We start from the raw sequence: 12625 nt of genomic DNA, 5'->3' as shown, positions 1-12625 counted from the left end.
AGAAGGATACAGTGCATATGTGGGGGTGAGGTACTTCTTATGTGCTTATTTATTTGTTTCAATCTGGTTTCACTACATTTTTTCCCCCCTTTGATTTGTCTAGAATATATAGCCAAAAGTATGTGGACACCCGCACATTACACCCATATGTGACTGTTGAACATTTCATTCCAAAAACCATGGGCAGTCATATGCTGCTGTGACAGCCTGGGAAGGCTTTGCACAAGATTTTGGAACCTAACTGCAGGAATTTGCTCCCATTAAGCCACAAGAGCATTAGTGAGGTTGGACACTGATGCTGGGCAATGAGGCCTGGCTTGGAGTCGGTGTTCCAATTAATATGTACGGGTTGACGCCAGGGCTCTGTGCACAGGCCAGTCCAGTTGTTTCACTCCAAACTGAGAGAAACATTTCTTTATGGTCCTTGTCTGTGCACGGGAATGCCACACTATTATCGAAAATATGCAGCATTATGATTTAGCAGTATATAGCAGTGTGCGCAGTGGTGTCCACAAACTTTTGGTCTTATAGTGCAAGTCTCTATGTATTGTATACTGCTGGTATTACTACTGGAGACTATTAGTTGAATGACCACGTACTAAAGTGGACCAAATGAAAGTGTTTTGCTCACCCTTGTTTTATTTTAGGTTAGAAAACAATAAAAACAACTGAGCACAAAAGAAGAAAGAAAAGTAGCTTTGGGATCACAAAGAGAGGTTTTCTGGACACTATTTCCCTACTCCAGATCCAAGAACAACAATTAATAGAATTGAGGTAATTTGTTTAGACATATATCCAAGGAAAAACATACATGCATTCCAAAAATGAGTGGCATTCCCCTTTAATTCTACATCGCATTTCACACAGAAAATATGCCACATAACTCATTGCAATCACAATTCTTTATTCTCTTAAAGGAAACTAGCCTCACAGTGTCTAACTATTACACCATAACATTAAACAACCCTTTGTCTGTATGTGCTTATTTTGTAAAATAATGTTCGTCAGTACAAGATAATCTGGAACTACATAGTTTTTGCTCATTTTCCTAGCTGGATCTCTGAGAGGACAGATGCCAAGAGTGGATATGTAGCCAGAGAGAGATGGGGCGGGTACTGAAGTCAGAATGGGCTTATGATTCTCAGTGTTTCTGTCCATCAAGCATACACAATGACCCAATTTTTACCCCAAAGATATACATGGCAGCTGGCACCAACTGTGTCTCAGACGATTCTGTAAATTGTAGAAATCACTTAACCGGTGAATATTGTCTCGTCCACATGGTGGTTGAACAGCACATCCACATCATCTGCCTCCAGAGTTGCACCTTCTGGTCATTGTTTGTCCATTTTGTAGCCCTTTGAAACTCAGGAAGTACTGGTAAACAAACTGTCTGAAGATCCCTGATCAGATCATGCTCTTTTAAAAGTTCAGTATGTGGGCAAATAAAGGGATCTGGCTCTCAAATGATATGAAAAAGGAGAGGACTTTCCACCATTTGTCACAGATAGAAACTCTTACGTACAGTACATACCCTGAATGCCTTACACAGACTGAATAGTTTCAGATCATTTGCAAGACCCATTTAAAGGAGTACTGAAGATTCACCGGCAAGGATCTTTGTTTATTTTATATGTAAGAAGGCCATGCTCTTAGAGATTACACAGTAACAATAAAAAGGTCTAATCTAATGCTTATGATTTATTTGTGTGTAATATTAACTTAGCAGCTAATATTACCCTTGTATTATGGATGAGTGCAATACAAAAACACAGCAAGAATGATGACCAGGACATGTAGCAAAGGGATGTTTAATGATTTCTTTGGACAATGAAATGCACATGTCCATTGTTGATGTAATACAAAGAGAATAAGAAAATCAACAACTTGGTGTTGTGTCAGCATTCCCAGTTCAATTTAATTTCTTGTTTGATGTTAACTAAAGATTCAAAATGGAGCAGAACAAGATGTTTGGAGTGTCGCGCAAGGACTGACCAGTAGGGGGAGAGCCAGCTCTTACTTAAATAATAAAAAAAAAAAAAAAAAAAAAGTGAGTCAACCTACACTTGTGCATGAGTATCTGCTATGCCCAGTTCCACTCATGTACCCCTGGCACTTGTGTTTCCATTTGAGAAAAGTGAAACATGGAAAACACCAGTCCCATAATCAAAGTGTCATGAGTTTACCAGGCATAGCATATCTGGAGTGAGCTGATGCAAACACAAACTTAGCTGAGAATGCACACACAGACAGCTGAATTCATGAGCAGATTAAATAGAAAAAAATCACTTTAAATAAAAGCTTTACCAAATGACACTGAAATGTTGATGATCATTGCCGTCTTGGCACAATATGAAGTCCCTCGCAGCACCATTAATCATTAATTATTATAATTACACAAGTCAAGACACGTTCAGGTTGACCTCATTTTGGATGAAAGTCACAAAATGTGTCAAATGACATTAAAAATTTAAATTAAAAAAAAAAAATGTACCACAGTTTTGCATTTGCAACAAATGGGTGGGAGCTCAAGCCGCTAGAAAGGGGAGAGAAGGACTGCTGATTTTAGCAGTCGATTTAAGCTTGAACTGCACTGCACAACAAACCTTACCAAAACTTATTTTTCTTATTGAAGAACACTAAGTAGGTCTGGATTTGAAATATCTGGCAACAGCTCTGAGCATTTTTGGCCAATTCATTTGTGGTTATATAATAAATAATCCATCCATAGTGGTTGTTACTGTTGAGTTTGAGTGTTCGACCTGAGATTTTAGTCATTTCAAAGGCAGTCAGTTTTTGTCATTTCAAGGGCAGTCAGTTCTTAAAAAAAAATACAAAAAAAACATTCATCCTTCATGGTAAGAAAGCCTTATTCGATTTAAATAATTTAAAACTGGGTACCTACCGCATTGCTTTCTCTAATACGATTTTATTATTGCTATACTATTCCATTTCCTTTCCAGTAGCAAGTAAACCCCCACCCTATCACACATAGTCTGGTTGAATGGGAATGCCATATCAAGTGGTGAATGTCTTGGTCCCCTACATCACATGAGGATGCAGTGAAAGTCAGAATGATCAGGCAAACAAAGGTGAGCAAACTTGATCTGAGGTGAATGGAAAGTGCAGTGATCAAGTCGACATGAGCTGTAAATGCATACATTTCATACATTCCTCTGTAGCTCACTGGCTGGGCAGTCATTCCTCACATCCCTTCACAAAAACAAACAAATGTAAGACTTTAAACAATGGGTATTCACAGACACAGACTGTAGTGTGCGTTTGTGAAAAGTAAGAGGAAGAGAGAGAGAGAGGTGGAGTGAATGATTGCATCAAGTGCTAATATATCATGACAGTACATGTACTCGATCTATAAAAAACTACCTTGGTACTGAACACTGACCTCTTTCTAACAAATAATCTGGTATACAACATTTACAAAATGAACATTGTAATAGTGTGATATTTATAATATATATGCTACTGCCTTCCTCTGGTTCTCTGCATTTTAAACCTCTGAGTACATGAACACCATCTTATAATTCTTACACAGTAAAGCGTACACACCACACCCAACGAGTGGCAGCCTAATACAAATAGAGAACAGGAAGACTCTGTGGACAGTGAGTACACCTGCATGTGTGTCCTGAGTGTGTGTGGATGGTAGCTCAGCTCGTAAACCAGGCAGCCACAACTTGCCGGTAGGCTCAGCAATGAAGGGAGGTTTAAGAGAGTAAACTTCTGGGATACCAAGATTCTTCAGCTTACAGGTACAGGATGTCCTTATCCAAGATAGTTGCACATTTAAGACAGTCCTGACATACTTTAGGAGATAATAATTATTATAATGTCAATAATAACAATAACAATAGTATTAAACATCTGTCAAGGATATTTCAGTCCCATGGCAGCAGGGTGATGATCTGCATTATTCTGGATTGTTTCTGTGCCCTGTGATCGCCAAGTTTCTCCTGTTATCAGCTGTGCTGCTATGAGGGATCTGCCTCTGTGCATCCGTTGTACATCTGTGTGTTCGTGTCAGATCTGTCTGTGTGTTTGTGTCAATGACTGTCTGAAGTGAGTCACGGTTTTCCTCAATGATCAGTGCTGGTTCACTCTCAGAGGCGGGTCTGGGCCTCGGGGACATAGATTTCGATGCTGTCAGCGCTTTCCGTGGCGGAATTCTGTCGTACTGATGCCGCGCGCTTTGCTGCCATCAGCCGTTTCCTGGCTTCTTGCCGCTGCTTGTCCACAGCCGAGTCCACGCTCCTGTCCTTCCCCGCTGACAGCTTGGGCTTAGACTGCTTCTTTGGCACAGATGATGGAAGCTGCTTGTTGTCATCCTGAAGAAATTATGTCAAGAAGGAAAGGGAATAAGGTACGGTGTGGTACTAGCTGAAAACACAACTGTCAGTGGTGATATAGTGTCATTTACTGTATAAGCAATTAAGCATTTATCAAGTTAAAAAGGTGGGGTATGCGATTCTAACCCAGTACAATCTTTTGTCAAATTCAGCGAATATCTCCTCACAGTCTGCTATCTGTCCGTTCTATGTGTGTGTGCTGAAAACACTCTGGTGTTTGTACATAGCCCTGGCTCTGTAAATGCTAAACAAACAAATTGGCTTGGACCAAGCCACACAACACTATTCTAGCCAAGATCTGGGTGTCAGGTAACATTAAATGATTTGTAACGGACATTTCGGTTTACTTTCTAGTTTGCCAAGATATACTGTTGTTGAGATGTTAACTGTAGTAGCAGGAGAGTTGTGAGTATCGCTGTCTGGAGCTGGTGTGCTGGCTCTGGGAAATGTCTCGTCCTCTCTGGCTGTTAGCTTCACAGCAGCAACTGTAGCTACAGTTTGCTAACCTACAACCTAGCTAACATTAGTTATATTACTTGCTGTGTCATCGTTTGCTCTATATCATGGTATTTGTCATGGTATTGGATTTCTCCAGAATCGCATACCCCATCTTTACGTGAAGTTAAATCCCTCAAGGTTTAGGACTACAACTAAATGTTTCTCATTATCGATTAATATGCCTATTATTTTCTCAATTAATGTCAATTATCTCTCAATTATTGTCTATAAAATGTCAGAAAATTGTGAAAAATGCTTGCTTCAAATAGCTTGTTTTATCGAACCAACAGTCTGAAAAACCCCAAAGATATTCAATTTACAATGATATAAAGAGGAAAAGCTGGCACCAGCGAATGTTTTGCATTTTTGCTTAAATAATGACTGAAACAATTAATTGGCTATCAAAATAGTTGCAGATTAAATTTTTTTGAATGACTCATCGATTAATTGAAACAACTCTACTTGAGTTACTACTCTAAAAAAACTAATAATAATAATAATAATAATAATAATAATGAAATCTGCCTGGCACCAAACATCACCTTCTTCTCTGGTTTCTCAGGAAGTTGCCAGTTGTTGGCTTTTAGCTGGTAGAGCTCATCAAACTTCATGCTGATGTCTTCTATTGAAAGTTGCAGCAGATCCCAGAACCCTGCAAGATCCTGTGCTGTTGGTCGGGGGTTGGCGTTTACGTTCTAGTGAGAGGAAAATGAGACAGTACAGAGAAGTGATAGATGAATGGCTTTGGTCAAATCAGAGATAATTAATCACATCCCTCCCCACACACATATTTCCTCTGCAGCCTCCCTTCAAGCAAATGGATGAAGAGAAAATGCATTTGACACCAATCAACTTTACAGAGATTATTACATTTCAACAACATTGGACCTTTAACAGAGAAAATCTGGCAAGGAGGAACAGCGGGACAACGGAGTCAAGTGAGCCAAGAGAACAAAAATCTATCAATCCTCAAGGATTTCATGTTTCTGCTTGAAAAGATCATTTCCTCTCTAAATGTAATGGGAAGACGTCTGCATGTCAGTGTGTGTAGGACAAATGATGTGTGCAGGAGAAAGATGAAAGAAATTTGGGTCAGTAAGAGTTTGAGAGGCTAACAAAAACATGTAGTAAGAAAGGTATCAAGAACACCATGTAATGGAGCCACTCACCAAGTTCTCATTACAGAGCCCTCTGAACTGCTCAAACTTCTGTGATATGAGGAGCTGAGCACTGCCTACTGCACTGCGGATTGTCCCCAACACTACAAAGGAGAAGAATGATAAATCGTCAACAAGCTGTCAAGAATAAGTGGAGAGATAATAGAAACATTGACCTAAAAAAAAAAAAAAAAAAAAAAAGCATAGCATGACAAAAAGGACATAAAACGGTTGATACTTTCATTTCCAGTAAAGACAAGAGTCCTTTTGCAGAGAGAGATACAGTACATAAAATGATTAGAGAGCTGCATCAAGACACAGGAGGGGGTGACTATGTAGAGTTTATTCATGTTGTTTATGTTAACATTCTGTGACGGTAAATGATTTCCTTAGAAGTAATATATTAACTCAATCTTAGGGAGGGTAACAAATTACTCTTTATTCAGCTATTTTCCACCTGCATGTAAATGCAAATTCATAATTCAGGTCCAAAGAGAGCAGGAGGAATGATAATCTGATGGAGCCTCTGCAGCTAGTGTGCTCCTGGATCATTCATATTTAAGAGACTGCAGAGACAGATCTGCCTAAAAGCCTGAGTGGTATTCTGGGAGATGAAAAAAGTGAAATGACTCTGCGGTGGCTCTATTACAGCTAAAACAAAGCTTACTCCCACTAATGAGCAGCGTTACTGTGAGTCAATGGTAGTAATGATGTAGTGTAGTAATAATGTACTGTCGTGCTTTGTCTCATTGTCCATAGTCAACATGGACGAGGACTGACCTAATCCCGTCTTTGAACCTCACTAACAGGGACATCAATTACATTCTTCTTTACTGACTTGACAAGCTATTTACTGTACTTTATTACCTTTATATTGTGTTTCTATTTTACGTCTTTCTTTTGTCTTTTATTGTGAAGCACTTTGTGACGTCTGATCTCAGAAAGGTGCTTTAGAAAAAAACTTTACTTACTTTCTCAAGAATAGGGCATATGGCTTTGAAGACTTTACATCTAAATGAAGTCATTATGACAACACCAAGCCCCTATTTACACTTTGGCCCCATTTATACTTGTCATTTCAAGTGTCTCATATCCTTATAAAACCAGATAAGATTTACCACACTTTTAATTTACACGCCACATATATGCGTCTCTGTTGGCCAGACCACATATCTGATCGTATTCCATCTGTTTTCCCAGGCTACATGCAAATCAGGGTCAGCCCTCCTCCAGTTTAGAATGAGGTGGTAAAGCACCTAAAGCTGTTTGATAACTGCCAAAAACACCACAATTTAGCAGTTAAGTTACAACATTAACACTTTAGCTAACGTTAGCTAACAACTAGCCATAATCCACAACACAAACACACGAATGAATCATATTTATGAAATACAAGCAATGCAAATGTTTTACCGTCTTCATGGGCTTTAACTCACATGGCTCCCTCACCCACACAGATCATTCAGTGATTGAATTAATCAGGGATCAGATAAACGCTACAGCAGCTCTGTGCACCTTGTATTTGATCGTATCGTATTTCCACAGACTGCTTACTGACATAGATACACTATGGGAGGAGTAATGTTTACGTGCGAGTCTCAGAGAGACAGATGCATTTACACCTGCAGGTGGCTAGAATGCGTCTCAAACCACCTAGGGACGTGGTTTGAGCAATCGGATTTCAATCTGTCTTGAATGCATTTACACTTTTTTTATTTAAAGACCCGCCGCAAGAGGCATGTAACGTCATGCTTCTTGGGTGGATCGGATAGCTATATCATCTCAAATAAGCTAAGTGTGAATGCATCCAAGAAGCATTCATGACTGATTGAAATGTAATTGATAAAAATACCTTGGGAGATGCTTTGAGACGCATTCTAGCCAGATGCTAGAAAGGTAAAAATGCATCCGTCTCTCCAAGATGCATGTAATCTTTACTCCTTCCAAGTAAGCAGTCTGTGGAAAAATTCACTCACAGGGCCTGTCCACTGTGATGATGGCAGCTAAAGTTACACTGAAATTAGCTGTCATTCTCCTGGTCTCATTAAAGTGAAAGGAAAAAGAGACGGGCGATTTCAACAAAAAAATCTCATCAGTGTCTTAAATCTCATCAGAATTTTATCTGGACACAAGACTGAAATGTCAAGTATAAATGGGGCCTTAATGTTTTGATAGCCAATTCATGCAAATCTGTCACTTACCCTCCTCTGACAGCTTGTTGTCTTTGGTCTCCTGCTCCATCTGTTGACACCAGCCCTCCATGCGCCCTGTTTCCGCCTGCAGCAGCTTCAGAAACCAGTTACCGTCTCGGAGGCAAGCTAGCGTGCTAGGCTGAACAGCATCTCCATGGGTGCTGCAGTTTCCGGTCTCCAGGCTGGGATCTGGCGGTGGCAGCGAGGAGGGATCTAAAGCTGGGTCCAGAGTCTCTGGGGGTGAAGTCGATATCCTGGACGGGGCCGAGGTGTGTTTAAAGGACTGCTGTTCCATGGCTTTGTCCTGTCTGTTGGGTGCAGTGGTATTCACTGTTTGACTGTTGGTGCAGTTGGCTCTGTTGTTTTCTGTGGGTGTGGCATCCTGGGGCTCCTGAGGCTCAGTCTCTGTATTTTGTCTGGAGGCCATGCTGCTGTCCCGGCTGAGACTGCGGAGACATGCATAAATATCAGCATATGACAGACAGTTAAAAATATAAGACAATGAAGTAATGTCAAACATGTTCCACAGTGACAGTTTGGTGTCAGTGAGTTTAACTCACAGGACATTATGGCAGCTGATGGTGCAGCATCTTCTATTGCATAGGAGCACAAAGACGCAGAAAATACACAGTATTGAGGATGGTAAGCATGGGGGAATTAGCAACAAATCAGGTATACAACATAAAAGCTTAGCGGACTGCTGGATTCAGAGATAATGAGCAGGTGAAAAGGAAACGGGTTGTCAAACAAATGTGATTAATGAAAATTACAGCACACTGGAAAAGTTTAAATGGTGAGTTTCTCACTATATTCAGCTCACTACAGTCAAAACAAGAGTAAAATGACATCAATCAGAGCCCTGGGCTGCTGTGCTGCTGCCAGGCTGACTGCTGAATGACCTTAACAACACTCACCACCACTTCACCAGCTACACTGGCGAAAGAAAGAATGACAGGGTGAGTGTGTGCAGTTATGGAGGTAAAAGCAGGAGAAGCGCTACAGTATTTGTGCCGACTTTTTAACACATTTTAAATCGTGCATCTTCACATCCATGTTTGCTCGCTTACAGTCTTCTTCACTGCCTTTGTTGGCGCATTGCTACATTTATTAGCGAATTACCGCCACCAACTATCAATCACCGGAATAGCATGAAACTGGCAGCAGGGATATGCATCTCTTCGCCCCCCTGCTTATGCACCTGCATGATACAAAGAAAACGGGGACCCAAACATTGCTTTGTAGCACTATTCGTCAAAAACTCTACAGGGTACCTTAGAATTTCTGATATAACTACACAGTATATTACAATATGGGAAATGTACATTAATACATTTATACTAAGTATAAGAGTGGTGTGTGTCTATGACACCTTTTTGTTTTTGGCTATATTTTGACCCCACAGCACTGCCTTCAGTCGGATGCTCAATCTATCTGTTTCCTATGGGTGCACATTTTAATACTCTCTTCACTCCATTTGTTCATACTACATAGCCATTAAGCTCAGCACCAGCGGCCAGATGTGTACAAAAATGTGATAAACTGTATGAGGAATAGAGAATTAAAAAGTATTTTCAAGATGCCATGTGGAATCACCAGCCGATTATGTCTCAATATACTTTCATATAGTGATGCCATTACGGCCGGAATACATGGGGCACGGATGCGCCACGTGACATAGGCAGGGCGGAGTGGGTTTTTTTACTTGCTACACAGACTCCAAGCGATAATGCAGTTAGTTATGCAGGGTTTGGAAGCGTAGGCTATATTAACTGGTACTGAATTAATTAACTGAATTGTTTTAACTTCAGGATCATGGATACACATTGATTTGATTGATTTATTTTAATGTGAAATGTAAAAACACCCACAAGGTTGCTCTGCTGCGTCATTGTAGCAGTTTCAGTTGATTATAATGGACGCGCTGTGTTGCAGGCGTGATGCAGAAAATGTGTTGCGGTAATATTCCCATATGTATAAGTAAATATCCCTTCTTCATCCTATCTTCACAGCACCCTTGTGAAAACTGCAATACCTGTAAACCATCAGATCACTTGTGACTACCATTCACTATTACATCAAATGTGAGTGTATTCTTACGGCCTGCCGTTCTCCACTTGAACTCCAATTGACTGAAACTTAAGGGGTGCAGCCAGGGGAAGTAGTTCCTCTCTTAAGACTGGCAGAACGCAATCCACCTGAAAAATCATGGACAACAGAAAACCAGTCAAATACAAATGAAAAGGTGGCTTTAGTCTTCTCCCAGTATGACTGCATCTCATTACAAATGAAAAGTAGACAATTACCTGAATTCCGATAGAGGACAGTTTCCTCTTGGGGGCAGTCGGGGGCGGCTCTAGGGTGAAACCAATGCTCAGGGTGTCATTTTGGGTAGATGTGGAAGTGGTGGTAGTGGCGACAGTGGTGGTGGGAGGGAGATCACGAGGGGCTGGAATAGGAGGTACAGAGCCTGCAGCAGGTGCAGGGGTTGCAGCAGGGACAGGGGCTGGTGGAGGCTGGGTCCCTTTAGCCAGACTGGCTGTGCGGATGCTACAGAGACTGTCAGAGGAGTTGCTGCGTCCTGACTGGCTGTTGGCCTCACTGCCACGGTCCTGCTGGTCAAGGTATATGTCTTGGGCTGACTCTGTGCTGCTCTGCAATGTCACTGAGATGAGGGGCTTGGATGTGGTGCGGGGTGGGACTGGAGGAGGAGCCTTCCTATTGCTGACTGCTGACGGAAGAAGGAGATCGAAAAAAGAAGGAAAACGGAGAGCTTAAAACAAGAAACCTGTTTTTTGTCACTAGACTTAAGAAAGAACGCAAAAGTAAAATAAAACTGTGCTTCTAGACATAAGCCAGCTGGTGCCTATCAAGTGCCAAAACCATAAACAGGGCCTATCTGAAAAACAAAACTGCACTTTGCCCTTATTGCTGCCTCTATCAAGCTGTACTTAAAGCCTCTGTTTCTTGTAAACCTGCTGGTGGTTGTGTTCCAGTGATGTCACTCTATCTCTGGGGATCTTCCTTTACATGTCACACCACCACAGTCTTTTTGCTCTGGGGACTGTCAGACAGGACAACTCCTTCCAGGAACTTTCAAAAATTCCCCTTTTCGCTTTCCTGTTTGCATTTCCACAGCATCTGATGAACCATGAAGATAGCAAAAAATAAAATTATATATAAAAATGTGTTTTTTCCTTTTTTCCTCCAATAACCATTGTTAAATTTCTGTTTCATTTAAATCAGAGCCATCGAAGCCTACACAGGGCAGACTACTTTACATAATTGTCACATTTTGACGCTGGCAGGGATTTACAAAGTCTTTCAACAGAAACTGAAATGACGCCTGAAAGTGGATTACCAGTGAGCAAAGACAATCTGACTCAGGGACCAGGAATGGGACTGGTGCCTCTTTTTCTGTCATCAGTCTGACTGCAGGGTTGTGGTGGATGATGCAGAGTTAACTACATTACAACAACATGAGAAACCAGGAAAAACCACAGGCGTTCTTCAAGAAATGGGATGTTGAGGCAGTTTTGTGTAGATGCTATTTAAACAGCTGGCTGACTGTCAACATATGAGTGAAAGAGTTGCAAAACAAACAGACAAATACCCAATTACAGCATCCACTGTCACACATGATGGATGAAATATTTATTTAAAATTTGCTGACCAAGAAAGTAATTCAAGGCTCACCACTTTTGATCAATAATGAAAATGTAGTGTTTATTCTGTCCGGTAGTGGTTTCAATCTAAATAGCAACGTAACACCCTGCAATTGTGAGGGAGCTGCACTTTCGTCATCAGCCAGTGACTCACAGCACCAGTAAAGCCCCCATTAAATCCCACCAACATACACAGACATGGCTGTGGAATCCACTCCATGTAGTTCATGAGTCGCTCATGCAGCCCTGGCCTGCAGTGACAATCTCGTCTCAGAGAACATACCCAACCAACAGCAGAACATTTATTCTCAAAGAATGAGGCACTTCTTGTAGTACTCATAGCACAGATGCATTCCCAAAGTTAATTAATGTGCTGCTAAACCCTGAGTCTCAACATATGCCTCTGTCCCATTTGTTGTGTCTACAACGCTGCACTGCATCTCTTACTCACACAGAGAGCTATAAAGTTGGTTATAAACATTTCCACTGTAATAGATCATCTCTTCTATGCCAAATATCCATCAACTATTAACCACACATTTGCAATCCTCACTCAGCTCTACAATAGCGCAATTTATGAAAAACAACAACAAATAGGCTAAATGCTGTTTACGACCATCTAGTCATAGTGAAGTGGGCTAATTGCAGATTATTCGCACCCTTAGCAAAGAGCACAATCCATTTTTCTGTCCTAGTGCAATATGTGGTGTGATGTCTGGCTTCATATCCACTACCTAGGAGTGCAGTGCCAA

At 41.0% G+C, this 12625-nt stretch overlaps 1 protein-coding gene across 11 annotated transcripts in view; it reads right to left on the bottom strand.

Moving 5' to 3' along the window:
• Positions 1-1795: 1795 nt before the first annotated feature.
• Positions 1796-12625, bottom strand: part of dlgap4a (discs, large (Drosophila) homolog-associated protein 4a) — an 82013-nt gene continuing 71183 nt past the window's right edge. For 4 of the 11 annotated variants that reach the window (XM_044210728.1, XM_044210731.1, XM_044210730.1 and 1 more), the window contains 7 exons: positions 10515-10939; positions 10309-10406; positions 8772-8804; positions 8221-8657; positions 6032-6123; positions 5405-5557; positions 1796-4343 (listed from right to left, as the gene is read on the bottom strand). In XM_044210728.1, the coding sequence (XP_044066663.1) occupies positions 4119-4343; positions 5405-5557; positions 6032-6123; positions 8221-8657; positions 8772-8804; positions 10309-10406; positions 10515-10939 (1463 nt within the window). In that variant the 3' untranslated portion in view covers positions 1796-4118. The remainder of the gene's footprint in view (positions 4344-5404; positions 5558-6031; positions 6124-8220; positions 8658-8771; positions 8805-10308; positions 10407-10514; positions 10940-12625) is intronic. The other 7 variants (XM_044210733.1, XM_044210734.1, XM_044210738.1 and 4 more) reach the window with 4 other exon arrangements.

Source organism: Siniperca chuatsi, linkage group LG10, assembly GCF_020085105.1.
Source record: "Siniperca chuatsi isolate FFG_IHB_CAS linkage group LG10, ASM2008510v1, whole genome shotgun sequence".
Classification (NCBI taxonomy): Eukaryota; Metazoa; Chordata; class Actinopteri; order Centrarchiformes; family Sinipercidae; genus Siniperca; species Siniperca chuatsi.
Note: the sequence above shows the minus strand (reverse complement) of the source record. Positions and strands in the feature narration are given on the sequence as shown.